Source organism: Euleptes europaea, chromosome 17 (assembly GCF_029931775.1).
Source record: "Euleptes europaea isolate rEulEur1 chromosome 17, rEulEur1.hap1, whole genome shotgun sequence".
Lineage (NCBI taxonomy): Eukaryota > Metazoa > Chordata > Lepidosauria > Squamata > Sphaerodactylidae > Euleptes > Euleptes europaea.
The window spans coordinates 11,108,990-11,131,935 of record NC_079328.1 but is presented as its reverse complement, the minus strand read 5'-3'; the positions used below and the strand labels follow the sequence as shown (position 1 = coordinate 11,131,935).

General features: G+C 41.7%; 1 protein-coding gene across 8 annotated transcripts in view; it reads left to right on the top strand.

Annotated features, from left to right (window-relative positions):
• The window catches only part of ANKHD1 (ankyrin repeat and KH domain containing 1), a 125,878-nt gene that overhangs the window by 91,419 nt on the left and 11,513 nt on the right, over positions 1-22,946 (top strand). For all 8 annotated transcript variants that reach the window (XM_056862630.1, XM_056862628.1, XM_056862625.1 and 5 more), the window contains 12 exons: positions 1,814-1,956; positions 2,469-2,682; positions 3,567-3,742; positions 4,010-4,172; positions 6,097-6,192; positions 7,559-7,675; positions 8,898-9,072; positions 10,679-11,135; positions 12,544-12,690; positions 18,920-19,030; positions 20,272-20,421; positions 20,529-22,141. In XM_056862630.1, coding sequence (XP_056718608.1) covers positions 1,814-1,956; positions 2,469-2,682; positions 3,567-3,742; positions 4,010-4,172; positions 6,097-6,192; positions 7,559-7,675; positions 8,898-9,072; positions 10,679-11,135; positions 12,544-12,690; positions 18,920-19,030; positions 20,272-20,421; positions 20,529-22,141 — 3,562 coding nt within the window. The remainder of the gene's footprint in view (positions 1-1,813; positions 1,957-2,468; positions 2,683-3,566; positions 3,743-4,009; positions 4,173-6,096; positions 6,193-7,558; positions 7,676-8,897; positions 9,073-10,678; positions 11,136-12,543; positions 12,691-18,919; positions 19,031-20,271; positions 20,422-20,528; positions 22,142-22,946) is intronic.

Below are 22,946 nucleotides of genomic sequence, written 5' to 3'. Positions count from 1 at the left end.
AACATGAAATTCTGCAAGTCCTGGATGTCTCCCGGTGTCCTTTCAGCATTCCACTGCATGTTGTTATGTTATATATACAATATGGTAGAAATATCAGTTTTTTATGTGTGTTGATTATTAATGGTAGACATGTCTCCTCAGCTTTCTTTATAATAGTTCTTACTGAATACTTAATGTTCTCTAGGTATTTAATTTGATTCTCTAGAGATTTGGTGCATAGTCTTCTAGAATAATTCTTAAATTTATAAATGCTGTCTTTAAAGTTATTTAAACAAGTTAGTCCTTGGTTCCATCATCAACCAAAAGGGAGACCGCAGCCAAGAAATCAAAAGGAGATTGAGACTGGGAAGGGCAGCCATGAAGGAGCGAGAAAAAATTCTTAAGTGTAAGGATGTGTCACTGGCAACCAAGATCAGGTTAATTCATGCCATCATATTCCCTATTACTATGAATGGGTGTGAGAGCTGGTCAATGAAGAAAGCTGATAGGAAGAAAGTAGATTCCTTTGAAATACGGTGCTGGAGGAGAGTCTTACGGATACCCTGGACCGCCAAAAAAACAAATCAGTGGGTTTTAGATCAAATCAAGCCTGAACTGACCCTAGAAGCTAAAATGACTAAACTGAGGCTGTCGTACTTTGGACCTATTATGAGAAGACAAGAGTCACTGGAAAAGACAATCATGCTAGGTAAAGCTGAAGGCAGCAGGAAAAGAGGAAGACCCAACAAGAAATGGATTGACTATAAAGGAAGCCATGGCCCTCAATTTGCAAGATCTGAGCAAGGCTGTTAAGGATCGGACACTTTGGAGGACATTGATTCATAGGGTCGCCATGAGTCGGAGATGACTTGACGGCACTTAACACACACAAACAAGTTATAGTCAGGTTCACATAAAATCATTGGCGGTTGAGGGAAAAGACACTGAAAATTGAATATGATAAAAATACTTTCGCCCTGTCCAGACATGCCAGAAATTATGTTGTGTATGTGCATTGTGGGACGTTGTCCTTCAAAATCATGCATAACAGTTCCACGCGTGGTAGAACCTCTTCCAAGGTTGCATCCAGTGCATAGATGCAGGATAGAGGTGTCCACTCCTGCTCTGCCATCTCTTGTAGATTCCGCAAAATATCAGATGTATGTGAATGGGACTCTAGTCTGTCTGCTATTATTATACCTGTTTAATATATAAAATTGGGTTCTTACAGTCCCATAAGAAAGGATTTAAACTCACAAAATGGGGCATGCAAAGAATTTAATTGGTTCTGGTAGGTTATCTGGGCTGTGTGACCGTGGTCTTGGTATTTTCTTTCCTGACTTTTTGCCAGCAGCTGTGGCAGGCATCTTCAGAGGAGTAACACTGAAGGACACTGAAAGACACTGTCCTTCATTGTTACTCATCTGAAGATGCCTGCCACAGCTGCTGGCAAAACGTCAGGAAAGAAAATACCAAGATCACGGTCACACAGCCCGGATAACCTACCAGAACCAGTGAACTCTGACCGTGAAAGCCTTCGACAATACAAAGAATTTAACTTTCATTTATGGGATAATGAGATTTGTGTGCTGACTAGGTAAATAATAATAGGTGTGAAGTGTGGTCTTTGTATAACATGATGGTGGCCAGCAGCAGGTTCTTTTTTACAGACTAAAAGCAAAAGGCATGGTGCTCCAGGAGAACTTGGGCACACTGGCCTGAGCTGTTGCTCCTTTTGGCAATTGGTTATGCATGCAACAGTTTGGACTCATGCTGATTCTGCCCAAAATTGGAGGCTGTCGTCTGATCCTGCTCATACGATTTTCCATTTCAGGTGGTTGACTTGCTGCTGGCACGTGGAGCAAACAAAGAGCACAGGAATGTGTCTGATTATACACCTCTAAGTCTTGCTGCTTCAGGGGGATATGTGAACATTATAAAGATCCTTCTTAATGCTGGAGCAGAAATTAATTCAAGGTAAATGGGCTGTTCTGGTTTAGCTTGAGATAGTTGACTTTCATTCTGTCTTTATTATTATCTATAAATATTCCTAACAAATAGTGTGTGTTTTTTTAAAGTCAAATAGAGGGGTCTGTTGTTCAGCTGTCCTATTTCATTGATACTGTTAGAGATAGGAAACTTGCCTTCAGTGGAGCAGCTGTTGGTGACAAATGTATAACACGTTCTCAGTCTTATAAGTTTTACATTTTAAAATGTCGTGATTTGGTAATGGTACCATTATGTATTATTGTTATGGTTAAGCTCAAGACCTTTGGTCAAAGGAGCTAGTAAATAAATGGAATGGTAATGGTACCTGCTAGTATGTAAATTGTAAAATTTGTTTATTTTGGATGGCTTCTGTATGTCATGTTTATCCTCTAGGCGTCTTTTTTTTTTAAAATGCATCTTCCTGAGAAAATAATTGTTTTTGTTTTGACTTTTATCTATGTTTGGTCAGTCTGATAATTGTCTTTGTTTCTTCACCATAGGACTGGGAGTAAACTGGGCATTTCTCCTCTGATGTTGGCAGCTATGAACGGCCATGTTCCTGCAGTGAAGCTGTTGCTTGATATGGGCTCAGACATTAATGCCCAGATTGAAACCAATAGGAACACAGCTCTCACTTTGGCCTGTTTCCAAGGCAGAGCAGAGGTGGTCAGTCTGCTTCTGGATAGAAAAGCCAATGTTGAACATAGGGCAAAGGTGAGCAAGCAGGTGGAATGTTTATTTCTTCCTCCAGAAACATGTGGTATAAAAAGTCTCAGGTTTTAAGAACTGGGGGTCAGATCTGGGAACTTCAGCCTGCTTTACTGTTCTGAAAGCAAAACCAGCTTAACTGATGCTCCTATTGGATCATCAGTGGTAGTTTTAAAGCATTTCTGAAGCATTGTTGCTGTACTTTGGATAATGTACCATGATTCAAGACACCACACTGTGACATTTAGGTCCCACTGCTTGATTTGACTATAGCATTGATGGGTTGGAAGCTACAAGTGAATTATGGCACTAGTGACTTCATCTTTTTTTAAAGATTTTTGTAAAAAAAAGAGACCAACAGTAGAGTTCATTACTAGATACAAGTGAAGAGAAGTCATGGGTATCTTTAACAGTTGTGTGTTAAATTCTGCCAGTTGTGACTCTTCAGCCCTACATAACAAGCCCTGCCTGCCAAAATGTATCTATGCTCTAAATTCCTGACGCCCCAAGAGAGTTTGACATATGTAGTAAAATTCCAACTCTATGCTGATATCCAGCACCCAAAAATGCTTTATATACATATTGCTTGAGATACATACTGTTCAGTTTTATACTAATGATGTATCTTTTTTTCTAATTGTGTTCACTGAAACAGTGTTCAAAATATCAAGATTTTAAGAGAATATTTTGGGTTTTAATTAGGTCTGGATCCTTTGGCAAGGGCTGTCTTGGTAGTCTTACACCTCAAAGCTTATTTTTTCTGGCAGAGAGGAACTGTAAAGGGGCTGGACATTGAGTGCTGTCCCCTACCTGGTAAAAGAATAATAATTTTGAGATCATGTTCAGAATTGTTTGCTCGAGACATGATTCAAACACATTCTCTTAAACAGACTGGGCTCACCCCTCTGATGGAAGCTGCTTCTGGAGGATATGCAGAAGTCGGAAGAGTTCTTCTTGATAAAGGAGCCGATGTCAACGCTCCTCCCGTGCCTTCCTCAAGAGATACTGCTTTAACAATTGCAGCAGACAAAGGCCACTACAAGTTCTGTGAGCTCCTGATCAATCGGTATGCATTTCCCATTGTTTTTGATGTTGTTGTTTGCCATCTGTGTACAGCACTTTACAGAATAACATATGCAAAACAGAGGATGGTCCTTGCTCTAAGAAGAGCTTAACAGTCCTTGGCAAATCCATTTTAACTTTTGTGATGGTGAGAGATGTTTTGAAGCTAGCTGTTGATGTTCTGCATTCAGCTGGTGTCTGCAAGCAAGTTGAGTTTCTGTTTCTGCCTCAGTTATTTGTCATCTGCAGTTTTGCTTTTAACTCCTTTTAGGGGGGCACATATTGATGTTCGGAACAAGAAAGGAAACACACCGCTCTGGTTGGCAGCAAACGGTGGCCACCTTGATGTAGTGCAGCTGCTTGTGCAGGCAGGAGCTGATGTGGATGCTGCAGATAATCGTAAAATCACACCCCTGATGTCAGCATTTCGTAAGGTAAGTGGGTAAAACTTTTTCACAAAATGAAGGTTCAGCTAAACAGCCCCACAGTTTTCCTCAGCTAGCCTGTCCTTTGGAAGGAGCTCTTCCTCTGTTTCAGATAATCAGATAAAAGTTTATTATTTGTGGCCGAAGGCCATCACAATCTTGTCATATAAAACCCATTCATAAATAATAACATTAAAACAGTCTGACCCCCCAATCCAGTAATTAAATACATTAAACACCCTGATTAAAAACAGCTTTAGTCCAGATTTTCTTGGCTGCTACAGCAAAGAGTGACACTTTGTAAGAAACAGTTGGATTGGCGTCTGAGCGGAAAAAGAGCAACTTCTCTGGATCTGAAAAAAGATTTAGGCCCTTTAGAAACGCTGCGAGAAGTTTAGATCTGGGCTCTGTATAAAGAGCACAGAATAAAGTGTAACGCTTTAGGTCCTCTGGAACTGCAGCTCCACAAATACATAAACGAGAAGGCCCGTGGTGTTTGGGAGTAACGTCCAGCTAAGAAAGCCATTCGCCTCATTTGAAACCCGAATGAGGTAAAAGCTATTCTGAGATTATGGAAGGGGATACTGACCAGATATGAAGCTCTGACATGATCCCTTTTAAACTGTTCAACCATGGTGAGAATTTGGGCTGCCTGTCTGATGCAGCGTCACACTTGAACACCCAATCATAAATGTTGGTACCTGCCATGGGGACAGCCTGGGTGTCATCTGATGTGGAGTAGCAACGCAGAATGTTGTTGTAGCAGTCTAGTTTCCTCTGTTTACCTTCTCTTGTTTGTCTTGAGGAAGGACAGTTGAGGTGAACTGCAAAGGTTTGAGATGGCTAGCCTACTGCTTCACGTTTGAAGAAGCAGCTGCAGTTGCCTGAGAGTGATTTTCCCTGCAGGATTATTCAGAGTTTTGCTACTGCAAACTCTGATTATAGTGATGCAGTGACTAGGAAAAGCTCTTGCCTTGTCAACATTCTGTGTCTCATCCCTGACAAAGAACATCGATTCTGGGAGTGAGCTGTGGTGCAAATTAAATCTCAGTGCTCTGAGATCTAAGTACTGAAGTAAGCAGCTGGAAAAAATTCCTGGAGGGGGAGAACCTTCTAGAAAGTAGCAGCCAGGGGTGTCAAAGAAAGCTTGAAGCTTGCAAGACTGCATGAAGATTCCATGAAGAAATATGTTGCACTGGTAGAGAAAAAACAAAATGGCAACTCTGAGGAATTTTTTCCTTGTGCCATCAGGGATGTCTAGGAAAGGCAAGACTTGTCTTTTGAGGCTGTTGGGTCACAGGCTGGAATCCAGCCTTTCCTGTAGGTTTAATAGGATATCATATACAGTGGCCTTTGCCAGACATCCCCTTCTGCCATCAGAAACAGACAGTAGGAACAAGCTGCTATTTTATATCATTTCTGATTTGTTGATTGTGAAGAAACAAAGTGTTATGATCAGCACTTAAAGCTCATCCCTATTACTAGAAATCTTATGGCCAGCTCCCTTCTCAAGTTTCTGTTGACATTTCTCACATATTTTCCAGTAGTTCTTTGCAACCATAAAGACGAGACAATTTTTTTTAAAGTAAGCAAACAGAAGCTTAGGTTCTGTACTTTTGATGCACTTCTGCAGAAGTGTGATGGGTATACAGCCCTGAATGTATATTGACATGTACTGGAGAAATACTGGCAGTGCCACTGTTTATCATACCTTGCTTTTAAACCATTTTGAGCATCTGGCAAGCCTGAATAGGCCTTCATCTCATACAGCATAGCAAGGCTAATGCAACATATAGCCGGAATTATCTACTCCTATTTAATACAGATCTCCTTGGTTTAAGGTGGCATATGTAAGTGATGCAAGTTTTAATTTATTTTCTGTGCAGCTTAAATTTGAACATTGTCTCCCCCCCCCCCACCTTTTCTACCTCAGGGCCATGTGAGAGTAGTTCAGTTTTTGGTGAAAGAAGTGAACCAGTTTCCTTCAGACATTGAATGCATGAGGTACATAGCAACAATAACTGACAAGGTAAGTTCCAGGAAGACTCTCGGATGTTCTTGACACAACACATGGAAGTAATTCTGGGGCAGAGCAGGCTTTGCCTGATGGACAGCACCTTCTCTTGGTCAATAGCCTGCCCTGCCCTGGAATCATTGAGAATTGGAATTCTCAGGTAAGTCAGAATTGCCTTTCTGACAATCATGAGTATTGGGGTGGGGTGTTGAGGGAAGCTTATAAAATGTTATGGGGATTGCTCTTTCTGTGAATCCTTTGTGCTGTATTCCTTTGGCCCTATCTCCAAAGGAATACAGCCTTTGAAGAGCACACACTTGTCAAAGCCTTTAAGGAAAACTTTGAACTAAAAGCTCACAGAACAGTGTAGGAACAAAGGCCCTCGTTTAGTGCAAACAGTATCTTGCAAGATCCAGTAGGTGCCTTGTGGTTTGTGCAGCCATGTTCCACCCACCAGTAACAATGAATGTGTTACATGAGAGTTGTATTACATTGATCATATCCAAAAAAACATACTTCAAGTTTTGTTTAAAAATAATAGTGGTGAGCATACAATAATTGACTGCCTTAATCCATGACAAGAGGTCCTCAGACCCAGTGTTCTATGGCTGGCCATGGGCAGTGGAAAACTGGTGTCCTTGTGTATGTGTGCCAGTGATTGCATGAGTATTGTAGTTGGGAGGGACAGCATTCTGATGTTCAATAGAAGCTGAACCATTCATCTGCAAGACCTGTTTTATACATGCAAAAGAAGCAGCATGTGGTCAGAAGGCCACTTCAGGCTGCAGCTGGTAAATTATGCATTTGAATGCCCCCCCATAAAAATAGCTCTGTTCAGTGGATGTCTAAGATGCAGCTCTTCTCCTTGACATGCTGGCTTTCATCAGCAAAGACTGTTTGCAGGAAAGAATTCAAACATGACTTTCCCCCATAACCGTTTGCAATCTGTACCATGCTTTGTGTTTAAGCTTGAAAAAAGTGTTGCTCTAATCCCCCTGAATTCTGTTAATGAAGACCAGCATGGAAGTAGATTTCTGAATTTGGAATGCTGTGATTCGAAAGGAGTAGGTGTACATCTGGCTGCTGGAAGATATTTGAGTTGCAACAGACAGCTCTGCCAGTACTAGCCTCCTATTTCTACATGAATTGTTTACGTTTGCCAAGAATTTAGTTCAGCTAATAAAGGTTTAGGGGGACACTTAATATTTGCTTTAACATATGTATTAGAATATTTTTAGGTTATCCTGATCATACTATTTTTAGAATGTTGCGTAATTCAGCACCTACAAACACATTCTGCAGCTGCTGCACCTGTGTATGTACATGAATTATTCTAAGTGTGTAAAAGAGTGGTTTCCACAAAATAGTCTCTCTTATACAGGATTTGTTAAAAAAGTGCCACCAGTGTGTGGAAACCATTGTGAAGGCCAAGGACCAGCAAGCTGCTGAAGCAAACAAGAATGCCAGCATCCTGCTGAAAGAGCTAGATTTGGAAAAGGTAAGATGGTAGACTGAAGTTCCACAAATGTTTCAGTGCTGCACTCCTCTCACTGAGCCTTCAGCCCTCACATGATATGGTTGATGAAAGAGGGAGAATGAACTAATCAGGGTCTGAATAAGATCTTCATTTTTGGAAGGATCTTCTGTTCCATACCTGTACCCATTTAGCACAGGTTAGTAAGGGACCTTTGGGCCAAATAGAGTTGAGAAGCCTAGCCCCCCCCCCCCCCATACACATTCTTTCAGGGGTAGTGAAGAGCCCTTGCATTTTCTCTCTCCCCACCCTTTCACTGAATACTCTGTTACCATAGTAATAAGGTACTCCCTTATGATGGTAACCCGGAAAAGGGCCTTCTAAGTCTGGAACACTTTCCCCAGGGAGATGTGTGTGTGCATTTCTGTTGCCATCTGCTGCTGAAGATTGTTTTGTTTGGTATTTTCTTCATGTTCCCCCCTTACTGACCAGTGTTTTAATTGCTGTTTTTATGTTTAGGTATGTATTTTAGCTCTGGTTTTAATTGTTTTAATGGTTTTTCACGTGTGTGTTTTGTATTTTATATGTTTTAATTTGTTACCTGCCTTGGTAGCCCTTATAATGGCAAAAAGACAAAGTATAAATCTTATTAAATTAAAAATAAAAAGGTAGTGATTAGGCAGAACGTCAGAAAATTGGGGCAGGGGATGACTTCTAAAAGAAGTAGGTAGTAAAAGAAGTAGAAAGTAGTAGGAAATGTTTCATTCTGTGCACACATGTGTATGGAAGTAGAATCACAAGTAATAAGTGCTTGCTAAAATATGTTTTAAGGTCACTGAAAGCAGGTACAGGATATTGGCCTACATTTGCATTACACACAACAAGGTTGAGTTAAACAGTTTCCTAGGGGTATTAGAGAACAAAACCTGAGCTCATGCCACCCCTTCAGAAGTTTTCTATCCCTGCACTAAGGCATTAGAACATGTCTGCCAGGGCTCACAAGCTGTGCTTGAAGTTTTTAATGGTAGTTACTGTTTTTTATTAGCTAAGAATATCAAAATTGGCTTTTTTTAGAGCAGAGAACTTAGAAATTCTGTGTTGGCTTGTGTGATGAGTGACTAGCTAATTTTGGAGTTCAATGGTAAGTGTTTTACCACCATACCACTGCAACTGCCAAGTATTCAAATAAAAATTCTTGTTTGACATTGGCATACAGTCATTTAAACAGTTGTTTATTTTTCCACAGTCCCGGGAAGAGAGCAGGAAGCAGGCTCTAGCAGCAAAGAGAGAGAAGAGGAAGGAGAAGAGGAAGAAGAAGAAAGAGGAGCAGAAACGAAAACAGGAGGAAGATGAAGAGAACAAGCCTAAGGAAACATCAGAGCTACAGGACGAAGAAGATGAAGAGGAGAATGATGATGATGGTGAGGGACTCCTTTGCCCCTCCACTTCCTACTTAATAGATGAAAACTTTGTTTAGATGACTGAGTTTTCTAATTTTAGTCTTGTGTGTTAGAGCTTAGAACTTATCCAAACTTCATTCAAATTAAATACTCCCAAAGCCTTTAAAAGCCCTGTGGCGCAGAGTGGTAAGCTGCAGTACTGCAGTCAAAAGCTCTGCTCATGACCTGAGTTCGATCCCGATGGAAGTCAGTTTCAGGTAGACTGCTCAGGGTTGACTCATCCTTCCGAGGTCGGTAAAATGAGTACCCAGGTTGCTGGGTAAAGTGTAGACGACTGGGAAGGCAATGGCAAACCACCTCGTAAACATAGTCTGCCTAGTAAATGTGGTGTGACGTCACCCCATGGGTCAGTAATGACCTGGTGCTTGCACAGTGGACTACCTTTACCTTTTTATTTATCATTCCCAAGTGAAAGTGATCCTAGGAACATAGACTGCATTTGTTCACACTCATCCCTTGTTACCCTTACCTGCTGCTTCTGTCATTGTAGCGGCTTTCCTGTCAAAATTTGAACTGTAAACTCCTTGGATCTTGCCTAGCTCATTACTTTGGTGGTATAGTTAGTGAACAGAAGAAAACAAACAGGCACTTCTTAAAGTAACAGGATTAAAATAAAGGCTTCTTAATGAAGCCATTCCTATTTAAACAATCGGTAAAGTACTTTTTATATAGATCAAGCCTCCTCCACTATACGGTTAGAACTGGGGCTCCCAAACTTATCAATCTGTCATTAAATTTCGATACTCCCTCTTTGAGCTATCAACAGCTCCTGACATGTTTCGGTTGTTAATCTCAGATATCTCTGTGTCCACCTGGACTAGTAGGTTAGACAAAATATTTTCCCTTCCAATAGAGCGACTGAAAGCTGCAAGGAATGGTACTCGGAAAGCAAGCTGTAAACAATTGGAAAATAAAATCTTAAATGAAGATTGGTCCTTAGTGTTTAAGGACGCAAGTCGTCAATGTTCATCTCGCTTCTTCCAGATACCCTTCAACAGAACTTTGTCCTTGCCAGACTATTTCTGCTGGTTAGAAATTCATCAGTTCAGACGAGCTTTCTTATTGGTGAGATGTAGTACCCTAGACTTAGCCGAGACACAAGGGCAATACAATAAAATTATTGCAGAAGAACGAAAATGCCCATTTTGTCCGGATCAAATAGACCCACTAGCCCACATTGTTTTAGCATGTCCACAAAATAATATTGCACAAAATAAATATATCCCTGGATAAAACAGCTAAAGACACATTCTGGGAAGCGAGTACTGCGTTATCTGCTGTCAAATAGATCGGTCAATTGCTTGAAAGATGTGGCAACTTTTCTCTTTATAGTGTCAAGAAAAAAATTACATTTCATTTCCCCTTTGTAAATTGTAAAGTGCTTTATGGATAGCCAGAGGCTGTTAAATCTAGGGAAAGGAAATAGATCAAGCTTCTAAAATTCTTTTCTTAGCTTTAAAAAATGCCTTGGACATGATGAAACACTGCAACTTAGAAACAGTTTTCTTGAATCATTATGGTTCTGGCTGATAACTAACATCTGTGTGGTATTCATTTTCTTTTTCAGTGGATCAGGAAGTTCCTTTAGAGCCTCCAAGTGCAACTACAACTACTACTATTGGAATATCGGCAACATCAGCTACTTTCACAAATGTATTTGGGAAGAAGAGGGCCAATGTGGTGACAACGCCCAGCACAAACCGAAAAAACAAGAAGAATAAAACAAAAGACACTCCGCAAAACGTGCAGATCATTTTACCAGATCAGCATATAAGCCTTGCACAGCAAAAAGCAGATAAAAATAAAATCAATGGCGAGCCACGGGGCGGCAGCGCTGGTGGGAACAGCGATTCTGACAACTTAGACAGCACGGATTGCAACAGTGAGAGTAGCAGTGGGGGTAAAAGCCAAGAACTAAACTTCACGATGGACACACACTCTTCGGGCGACAGGCGGTATGCCTCCGTGCTCCTCCCTTCTCAGGAAGACAAGACCAATGCTTCAGCTTCCAAAGTGCAAACCAGGTAGTTCTTGAGCTTGATTCCTGCTCAGGCTTAGTTTAAATATGCTGGCTTGAGAGCCTTTGTCAGCCTCTGGCACAGCCTTGCTAGAACCGGTTTTCATTTTGTGTATAAAAGTAGTCCAGAAAGTAATACTACTGAAACATCATTACACTACAGCCTGTATCCAACCATGCTCATGGTGTTCTTGTTGTACACCTTTTGAATAAGCCTGAACCAAGATTCTCACTTACTGTGGACTCTTTCATGTCTTCATAGATCTAACATCCTTGATTAAAGTTAGTGCCAAACAAATCAAACCATATCCTTAAATCTCCATGCCAGGGTACTCTGATGAAAATCATGATGGGCACTTGGCCAGCTTGGCTAACTTGCTGATGTTGCTTAGGTCTGATCTGTACCTTTGCAGGTCTCTGGATAAACAAAGTGCAGTAATTTGGTCTGATATGCCCACACACCACATTTTCTACCAGGCTATGTTTTGATAAGAATTTTATGTCCTGTCGATCATCCCATAGTGTTCTCAAGTTGAAAATACAAGTTTTGGAGACTATCATTTGTTAAGTAAGATGACAGTCCCAGTTTCGTAGGAAGCAAATGTGGCATTAGAATTTATATGGTCTATGTTCATATTTGATTTAGAGAGATCTGGTTGTGTGTGTAGCTGTGAACCCTTACTTCGTGTTGCAGCTTCAGCATCTTGCATCTGATGAAAAACTACTCACCAACACCTGGTTTGCCCTTAATGAATGCTACTGTTAATGCCCCCCCCCCAAAAAAAAGAAAGAAAAGAAAGAAACCTTTGCTATTTACCAAGAACAAAGTGCGCTTGCTTGGTTATTTACCCTCTGATTAAGTGTGTAAAGGCAGTGTTTCCTACAAGAAGAAAGCATACTCCTGGTTCTGCACTGCTTGAGCCTTTTGGATGTAGATTAATGCCTGTTGAGCACTTTGGGCATCCTACTAAAAGTATTGAGCTTTCAAGCCACTCCCTATTACTGGAGCTACATTCAAGTCCAGTAGCATCTTAGAGACTAGCAGGATTTTCAAGGTGTAAGCTTTTGAGAGGCAAAGCATTCTTCATCAGATGCAAGTCAGAATGGAGATCCCTGAGTCCTCCTATCCCAGTCAGAAGGCAGGAGGGGTGTTGCAAGGAAAGGGTTAAGGATGCAGAGGTACAATGCAGAATGTAATCAGCTTGATCTCTTTATTAGCTTAGATCTCTAAGGTGCTCCTGGACTCAAATCTGGCTCTTCTACTGCAGACCAGCACAGCTATCCTCTGAAACTATCCTCATTATTGGTTAACTGTTTATTGTTTGATGGAGCATACAAAATACACTGTTTGGAGGAGAGCTTATTTTGATAGCTTAGAAGTGAGAAATTAATAATCAACCCCACTTTATTCCTAGACTCGAAGGTGAAGCGAATCCAAATTCATTATCAGCAACTTATAAGTCTGTGTCCCTGCCTTTAACGTCTCCAAACATAAAGTTGAATCTGACTAGTCCCAAAAGAGGGCAAAAAAGAGAAGAGGGCTGGAAAGAAGTAGTGAGAAGGTAAGTTTTATTAAATGAAGTCTGATCTTTTATGTGAATGTATAAAGTGATTATCAAGTTGAGAATATGGGTACAAGGAGGATAAATATTGATGGGAGCTTGGGAGAGCTTGGTTATATTGAATATTTAGCATTTATTTATTAAAAGTCTTTATAAGCCCATCTTCCCCCCCAAAAAAAACTCTGCTAGAAAGTAGATTTTATGTGCTGTGGAATGTAGGAGCAGGAGCAATTCTCGTGCTCCTGCACTCTCTCCTCAAACACACAGAAAGCTCAGTGTACAGTTGGGCTTTTTCATGGTAGAACAATCACACAGCAAGCCCATGCTCAGTCACAAAGGTCATGTGAGCTTGAAACTTCTTTTTGCAGCCCACCAATTGTAAAAACAACATGCTGGGGCTGTGTGTAAAGAGGACTACAATTGTATCCTAGCATCTGTGTCTTCCTTCAGGTCTCTGTGCAGTCACACACACTGGATCTGTATCAGAGCAGTAGGTAACTCCAGAAACATCTGTAGCTCTAGCCTAAGAATTGACACGGCAGTCTCCTCCCCGAGGGAAGGTACTATCCCTTTGTGTGGTGATCCTGAACATAGTGAATGTGGATGCCATGGTGCCTACTGATGCATTTCCTGGAGCCTGTTACCTCCTTTCCCAAAACGAAGAGCCAATTCTGACTTTTCTCCATCTCACTGGAGCAGGATGTTCTTTCAAAGAGGCCAGGGGGCATCACCTTTGTGGTGAAAACCCATTTGGAAAATTATAAGCCAACACTTGGCTTTGAACCATCCAATATTTGGAACTCCTTCTGCAGGGAGATTTGGTTGTCTTCTGCCAACGGGTAAAGACATGAACCTCTGGGAGGAAAGTTTTGATCCCTCCATTCTGATACTATCCCATACCTTATGATCTGGTTTCTTGGGCCATCAACCGCATTGTCTGTACTGATTGAGCCTATTAGATATCCTCACCACCACCACCCCAATAAAAGGTGGCTTTGCAGCACCTTATACAGAAAAATATGATCGTTAGTACTGGTTTTGGCATGCAGGAAAACAGAGCAGATGGGTCTGAGCAGCTGGCAGGATGGATATGGCTTGAGGAACACTATTTGATCTAGATCTGGGATCGCATCAGTTTAGAACAATGCTGATACTGTGAGGTACAAATTTAGAAACCAGTGGATGCCTGCTGGGTTTTTTTGTATTATGCCATTGGTACTTGATGAGGAATTTATGTTAGGAGAACAGGTAGATTTTCAAATTGGATAGATGCTGATTTAACTGGGTTTATAGGTTTTACAAAAGCAGGAGCTATAATACCACGGATGGCGATTACACTCACAAAAATGAATGACAGGCCTGTCAGTTTCTACAAATTAAAAACTTCATTCAAATTAAATACTCCCAAAGCCTTTAAAAGCCCTGTGGCGCAGAGTGGTAAGCTGCAGTACTGCAGTCAAAAGCTCTGTTCATGACCTGAGCTCAATCCCGACGGGAGTCAGTTTCAGGTAGCCGGCTCAAGGTTGACTCACTCAGCCTTCCATCCTTCTGAGATTGGTAAAAGGAGGACCCAGCTTGCTGAGGGTAAAGTGTAGGTGACTGGGGAAGGCACTGGCAAACCACCCCGTAAACATAGTCTGCCTAGTAAACGTCGCGATGTGACGTTGCCCCATAGGTCAGGAATGACCTGGTGCTTGCACAGGGGACTACCTTTACCTTTTTAAAGCCTTTAGATTTGAACAAAAATCAGCACATTTGACAAAACCAAAAGCTTTGTTAACAAAATTGATGCATTTATAATATAAAGAAGGACTTTACAGAATAAAATAGCTCTGGTACATTTCAACTCAAACTTGGATGAAAATATATGTCGAATACTTCTAGTAACACTGCTGTAAGAGTGGCCTGAAATTATTGTTTAGATGTTATTGCAAACACTCTACTTTGTCCCTATAGATGGATGGCAAGAAGTTAGACATGGATAGAAAACTGTTCTCAACCACCACACTCTCTATATGTGTTGCTCATCACTTTACTTGCATGTCACGTCACCAGAATAATCTTTTGTATCAATTTACTCCAGTCTTTCAACATTTACCAGAAGATGATTGTATTCTTTGTCAAGTTCATCCAAAAGGAATCATTAAAAGTATGCAGACATCAGTTTAACAGGCACAGCGTTGGCTGTGGATCTAAGACCAACAAGGCCGCTTCCACAGCCCTATAAAGGAGCATTTAGCTTCAATCCAGTTTCTATTGGCAGACACACAAATTGCCATAGAAGACATTCTGTTGGATGGCAAAGGCCTCTTGCATGATTCCTGTAATGACGCATTTGAAAAGGCGTATAAAACATGGGAAAAGGCAGCCTAGTCATTTCTCCATTTGATAACACTCCTGGTTTGAGAGCTTCTCAATGCCATTACTACTACCCTTCCAACTCCCATGCTTGGCAAACAAGGCAACAAAGTCTATACTGCCTCTTGTTCCTCATGTGAACCCTTGCTCTGTTCACCCTCAGGCTCAGGCCCTTCCTCAGCCTCAGAATCTGTTATCACTGATACTGGGGGCCATCTGGTGTGCAAAGAGTCAGATGCTTTCAAATTCAGCCCTGTGCTGGGGAGTTACATTATATTCTATTTTATCTCAGTTCACTTCTAGGTTATTTTATCTAGGATACTAGGGTCCGTGCTATCATTTTCATAAAGCATGCTTTAAAATTTGACATCATCCCAGACAGAGCTTCTTTTCCCACCATCCCTCCCTCTTCTGTCCTTAAAATGCACTCTTTCTCAAAGGGGTGCTGTAGAACTGCTCGTGGTCACAATGTGATTGTGGATTTAGCTCCTTTTACTTTACAGTTTTGAAAGAAGATGGTGCATTTGCCCAATTATGGACTTGACAGTGATTTAGAAGGAGCTCAGAATGTTAATGCTACCAAGCATTGTTCCATTTCTCAACACCGAGGTATAATCTATAAATGACTAGGTATAAGGGCAAGGTCTGCTGGGCAAAACCCAACATGGCTTCTGTAAGGGTAGGTCCTGTCTCACTAACCTATTAGAGTTTTTTGATAGCGTCAATAAGCATGTGGACAGGAATGAGCCTGTGGATATTGTGTATTTGGATTTCCAAAAAGCTTTTGACAAAGTCCCCCACCAAAGACTGCTAAGCAAACTTCATAGTCATGGGATAAGAGGACAAGTCCTCTTATGGATTGAGAGCTGGCTGAAAAATAGGAAGCAGAGAGTAGGAATCAACGGTCAGTTCTCACAATGGCGGGATCTTGTGAGCAGTGGGGTGCCTCAGGGATCTGTGTTGGGACCGGTGCTTTTCAACCTGTTCATCAGTGACCTGGAGTTGGGGTTAAACAGTGAAGTAGCCAAGTTTGCAGATGACACCAAATTATTTAGGGTGGTTAAAACAAAATCGGACTGTGAAGAGCTCCAGAAGGATCTCTACATACTGGAAGAATGGGCATTAAAATGGCAAATGAGATTCAATGTGAGGAAGTGTAAAGTGATGCATATTGGGGCAAAAAATCCCAACTTCACATATACACTGATGGGATCTGTGCTGGCAGCGACAGACCAAGAAAGGGATCTTGGGGTGGTAGTGGATAGCTCAATGAAGATGTCAACCCAGTGTGCGGCTGCTGTAAAAAAAGGCAAATTCCATGCTTGCCATAATTAGACGAGGAATAGAGAATAAAACTGCTGATATCATACTGCCCTTGTACAAATCTATGGTGAGACCACACTTGGAATACTGTGTACAGTTCTGGTCACCACACCTAAAAAAGGATATTACAGAGCTTGAGAAGGTACAGAAAAGAGCAACCAAAATGATTAGGGGACTAGGGCAACTGTCCTATGGGGAGCGGTTAGGACGCTTAGGACTGTTTAGCTTGGAAAGAAGGCGGCTAAGGGGAGACATGATAGAGGTCTATAAAATTATGCATGGTTTGGAGAGAGTGGACAGGGAGAAGTTTTTCTCCCTCTCCCATAATACTAGAACACGGGGTCATCTGCTAAAGCTGGAGAGCGAAAGATTCAAAACATAAAAGGAAATATTTTTTCACACAACGCATAATTAAATTGTGGAACTCCCTGCCCCAGGATGTGGTGATGGCTGCCAGCTTGGAGGGCTTTAAGAGGGGAGTGGACATATTCATGGAGGAGAGGGGTATTCATGGTTATTAGTTAGAATGGATACTGGTCATGCTGCATACCTATTCTCTCTAGTATCAGAGGAGCATGCCTATTATTTTGGGTGCGGTGGAACACAGGCAGGATGGTGCTGCTGCAGTCTTCTTGTTTGTGGCTTCCTAGAGGCACCTGGTTGGCCACTGTGTGAACAGACTGCTGGACTTGATGGTCTGATCCAGCAGGGCCTTTCTTATGTTCATATGTTCTCTAACCCTAGACTTAAAGAATTCTTATTTTCACAACACAACCAGATGTTAACATAGAAGATACCCAGGACTTGCCAAAGGAGCTCACCCTTACTAGTGAAGACCATAGACCTGTCCTCTTTCATCTAGCTGCAGCCCAGAGGGTCTTTACCAAATGTTTAGTGGTAGTAGCAGCATACCTAAGACAACAGGGAATCTTCTTTTGCTAGCTCAGAAGGACACCAATGCAATGTAGGCCTTCCAGGTCTCTGTACAAAATGTTAGTCTCATGACATTCCAAATTGTATGCTTCAGTTCATGGGCGTTATCACTGATACACAGCTGTTGGACAAACCTACCCTGGGCTCAGACCTTTACCATTGTCTCTCCTGTGAAGCAGTTCTTCAGACAACCTCTTCAGATAGCATCTCCTTGGCGTTATGGTAGCTATTGCTGCTGTCATTGCATTTGCATGTTTTCACAACCACCCCCTTAAACTATGGTCCCTGCATCATTTCACTTCAGTTCATAACCCATCAATGGTTCCATCCAGTAATCTGTATTCACTACACTGTTGGTTGGAGAGATCTCTAAAACTTGCATCCGGGCATAAGATCCCACCCCCAATTGTCCCTAGAGAAATGAGGACCCCACTGTGCCAACCTTGCATATGAAGTTCCACAGACGTCCAGTTGCATATACATTGTTTTGAACTCCTACAATAGAGAATACTTTCCTCCCATCGCTTAACTCCACTGTTCAAGCTACCTCAGGAAAATAGTATGATACAGTTTTTTTTATTAAATAAGCAGGCAGTACATCTCATACTCTGTGTCATAGATTTAGAGATTTGGCATTGGGACATCTGCTACACCGTCTTACAGCCATACACCTTGCAGGTACAGAAAATACAAAAGCAGGTGTATTCAGCAGAGAAGGTGCAGTATCTCAACAATTTTCTATGGTAGGGACTTTCACACAGAGACTTCATTGCCATATGCAGCAACAACAAAAATGCAATGGTATTTTAGTAGGAGAGGAAGAAAGAATTTTCATGGGTGATGCATTCCCCCGTCAGTGGGAGAAAACACCATACGCATGCTCTCTGCTTCCCCATCTCTCTTGGGTTGATTGCTATTAAAAAATTGCTGTAAAAAAGCATTTGGCAACCATGGCTCTTACGATTATTTCAATTGCCCAAATGCTGGTGTCTTCATCCTCCGCTGCATCAGGGTTCATTTCCCATTATGCCACTGATGTTCTAGCTCAGCAAAATGCATCTTTTGGCCAGGCTGTCTGGAACTTTGGACTTTCGGAACAAGAATTCTGTATCATGTAGGTCTGTGTGCTAATTGCCCATATGTGGGATTGCACAGAGACCATGAAGAAGAAGAAGAAAAACAGTTTGCTTAAATGTAACTGATGTTCATAAAGTGAACATCAGTCCCATAACCTGTCCTCTGTACCCAATAGTGACATCACTTAACTCGAGTGAGAGCTGGCAGAGGTATAGTCCCTTCTATAGGTAAGGTCACTTAAGCACCAATTATTGGGCTATAGCCATAGAACTTTCTGGAGTTGGCATCTGTACCTTTCTTGGTTTAGCCCAGGAAATGATCTGGAACTGTGTGCTGCTTTTCCATCTGTGGAGCTATGTACATCTGGAATCAGCCAGTATCTGTTTCTGAGCCCTTGCAGGAAGCATGGGATATTAGTGTAACAAATAAAATGGAAGAAATAAGAGAGCTTTAGTTTGCCTGGGGATGAAAATGGTACTTCTTACCAGTTGGCAAGATTCTGTTTCCTAAATAATGTCAACGTCTCTTCTCTTGTCAGGCAAGTAGGCAGAGTTTTAAAAGACCCTTCGCCTAGCAGCACTCTGCAGTCAACACCAATTGAGCAGTTTCAGCTTCAAAGAGGAGGGCGCTGCTGTTCAGGAGCAAAAAGGTATCTCCCACTCCACCCCACCCCGTTTGTTAAGGAGTGGATGTGATGGCATGAAGAGCCTGTAGGTGACGTGGTGATTGGGGTCAAAGTGTCGTTTAGTAACTTCCTGGGGTAGAGAATGGCACTGAATAGTGTATGTGTGGGGGGAGTGTTGTATTCAGGTGGTTAGTGTATTACTTTAGGATAACTGAACTGAGGTGAAAAAGCAATTGGAATCTGTGACTGGAAGAGGACAGGGAATTAGAGGATTCGGGGGCTGCAAAGAACAATTTAGGGGTTCTCGTGATTTTAAAGGAATGCAATGAGGACAGGGAATTAGAGGATTCGGGGGCTGCAAAGAACAATTTAGGGGTTCTCGTGATTTTAAAGGAATGCAATGGCCTGTTAGATACAGGAAACAAACCATGCCCAAACAGTATATAAAGAAGTATTTATATATAAATGTTATAACACTAGTAAATCTCTATAAAACAACAATAGGAAATTATTGTAATTTGTATTGGGTTTTTATTCCTGTTCAGGAGCCAATTTTGGCTGAAAAGCTGGATTTAAAAACCTTTTTCCACAGATTATCTTAAGTGTTTCCTAGAGCCCCTTTTGAATCTACTTTAGTTGTAGCTCTCAATTTACTCATCACAAATAGCCATGAAACCAAAAAGTGCTTGGTGTGCAATTCAGAAGCATAACTAATGTCGCCCTATGGGTTCTGTGTCAGTGAAAATTTGACACCAGTTGCAAATATTGCATATATACATTTGAAAACTTTGCCGTGTATGGAAAACCTTGCTTGTGGAAACAGAGACCTTTGGTGAAGGAGGGTATACTGAAGGCAGGCTATTCTTCCTATTTGCTCCAGCAAGCAGGTTTTACATTACATTCCCTGACTAAGTCATTTAGTATGTCGTATGCCTGTGTGTAAAACTACTAAGAGAACTTTCAGAATGGTTTTAAACCTAAATGAATAAATCAGTGTGACTGCCTGTGGTACAGCTATATTGTAGCTTTTCTAGGAGAAATGGCTCTTCTACTGGGGTATGAGTTTCTAAGAAGGAACATTCTCAGTATTGTTGTGGAAACACTTGAAAGAATGCACACTTTCAAGTTCATAGAATATCAGCAAAGAAGTAATTTGTTGCTCTTGGATATATTATTTTGATAAACATTTGTCAATGTGCACACTGTAGTGATATAAATCCGCGAAATACAAATAATACTGTGTCATTTACATCCTTGTCATTTAGGTCAAAAAAACTCTCTGTCCCAGCATCGGTTGTGTCCAGAATAATGGGAAGAGGTGGGTGCAACATCACAGCAATCCAGGATGTCACGGGTGCTCACATTGATGTGGACAAGCAAAAAGATAAAAATGGAGAAAGAATGATCACGATAAGGTAATGTGTAATAATCTTGTGCTTAAACCTCATATTTTCCAAATGGATTTCTGTTGTACTGAACTGAGACATGCATTCTAGAGGTGACACTTCTTTCTCTGTTTCAGAGGTGGAACAGAATCAACGAGGTATGCAGTGCAACTTATTAATGCTCTCATTCAGGATCCTGCAAAGGAACTGGAAGATTTAATTCCTAAAACACACATAAGAACACCTGCTTCCAGCACCAAATCAATCCATTCAAATTTTTCATCTGGCGTCAGCACCGCTTCAGCTTCAAACAAAAACTCATTTCCTCTTGGGGCACCATCTCTCGTCACCTCTCAGTCATCAACGCTCTCTACTTTCCAGTCTGCTAACAAACTAAACAAGAATGTCCCAGCAAATGTGCGCTCTTCCTTTCCCGTCTCTCTTCCCTTAGCTTATTCGCACCCTCACTTTGCCTTATTGGCTGCCCAAACTATGCAACAGATTCGTCATCCTCGCTTACCTATGGCCCAGTTTGGAGGAACATTTTCAAACTCTCCAAATACTTGGGGACCATTCCCAGTGAGGCCAGTTAACCCCGGCAGCACAAACAGCTCTCCAAAGCATAACAGTTCAAGTCGTGTTGGTAACCAGAATGGCAATATTTTGCAGTCTGAGTCTACGGGTTTAGCTGCTTCCAGCTGTCCTGGTACTATCCCTTCGGTAGTCGCGTCCTCCCAGCCGCTGTGTGTGACAAGTAACCGGACTCCTTCATCGGTTAGAAAGCAGTTGTTTGCTTGCGTTCCTAAAACCAGTACCATGACAACAGCAATCTCAACTGTGACGACTACATGTAGCACGCTGCCTTCTGCTTCAACGGCATCTGAAAATACTGGGCATGTTCCCACGACATTTCTACCTGCTAGCGTTCCACAGGCACAGCCACCTGCACTTAAGACAGACGCTGTTCCTTCTGCCCCAGCTCCCAAAGAAAAGGCATCGACACCTGAACAATCGATCGGAAGCGCATGCGTGCCATCAGTTGCTGTCAGTGGCAATATCTCGGCTAGCAGCAATCCGGGCAGCCTAGAAACCGGCACATCCAGCAGTCCTGCACCTCCAAATAATGTCCAAGATGAGACACTGCCAACCAGTATGTCTGACTTAAGTCCTCCCATATCTATGCCTTTTTCTTCCAGTTCAGAACCCACTCCTTTGAGCTTAGCTTCGCCTAGATCAGTTGCTACAGATAATCAGGACAATAATAACTTACCTCAGTTAGCTGTACCAGCACCCCGAGTTTCTCACAGAATGCAGCCCAGAGGTTCATTTTATTCAGTGGTACCAAATGCAAACCTACATCAAGAACCTCAGTCTATTTTTGTTACAAGCGCAGTTCCTTTAACGCCTTCTCAAGGTCCACCTCCGGCAGTCCAGCTCTCTTCGCCCATGAGCGTTATGAATGGTTCTCAGATGCATATTAACTCTGCAAACAAATCATTGCCTCCTACCTTTGGGCCAGCAACACTCTTCAATCACTTTAGTAGTCTTTTTGATAGCAACCAGGTGCCAGCTAATCAAGGGTGGGGAGACTGTCCACTGTCCACAAGAGCAGCCGCAGACCCATCTTTTACTGTCCAGTCTACATATTTGAGTAACTCTGTGCTGGGGCATATGGAAAATGTGCATTCTGATAATTCCAAGGCACCAGGATTCCGGCCTCCTTCTCAGAGGGTTTCAACTAGTCCTGTAGGTGAGTTGCTACAGTTCTGTGTGGAAAATAAGGTGGTGATGATGATACTTGTATGGCTATTTTCCATACATTCTCAGTCAACTGGTTTCGGTGATCTTGGTCCGAGGGGATCTGAGAACAGAAACTGGTGGTTCTTTGGCTATTCTTATTACCCATTTGACATTTTCTCCACTATACAATGTGGGTTAATATGATTGGAGGCTTTAGAAATAAGTAATTGGAAGCTGACATACAGGGCAGGATCCACTAACTGCCATGGAATAATGAAAGAGTTTGAGCATTTTAAGGAACAAGTTATAGCCCTAGTAATTTAATTTTTTTGAAGTTTTAGAATTTTTGCTCCAGTCCTTTCTTACATCTCTGTTTGTCTCACTTGGCAGAGATGCTGGGGTGTACAGAACACAGCACCCTCTGATCCTAACAAAATTCCTAACAGACTCCAGCTTCTGTTAAGATGAAGCAAGAAAAACTGCACATCTAGAATATTGACAGAAAATTTAGCACATTATATATACTCGCCTTTCTGTATGCTTAATGCTCTTTACTGGCCTTGAGAAGAATCTTCCTTAGAACCGTCCCTCCAATATTCTGGCCCTTTGAATTGGTACTTAATAATGCAGGTGTGCATTCTGAGGCTCCTGTGTGTTCAGCATGTGCCTCTCTGGAAACCACATTATTTTGTGTGTAGGTACCATACTTCTGATGCAGAATTTTGAAAACAGTGCCAACAATCCTCCAATGCAAGCTTGTTGTATAAACTTTACACTTCAGCTGTATCTAACAATATCAAATAACTGTACCATTA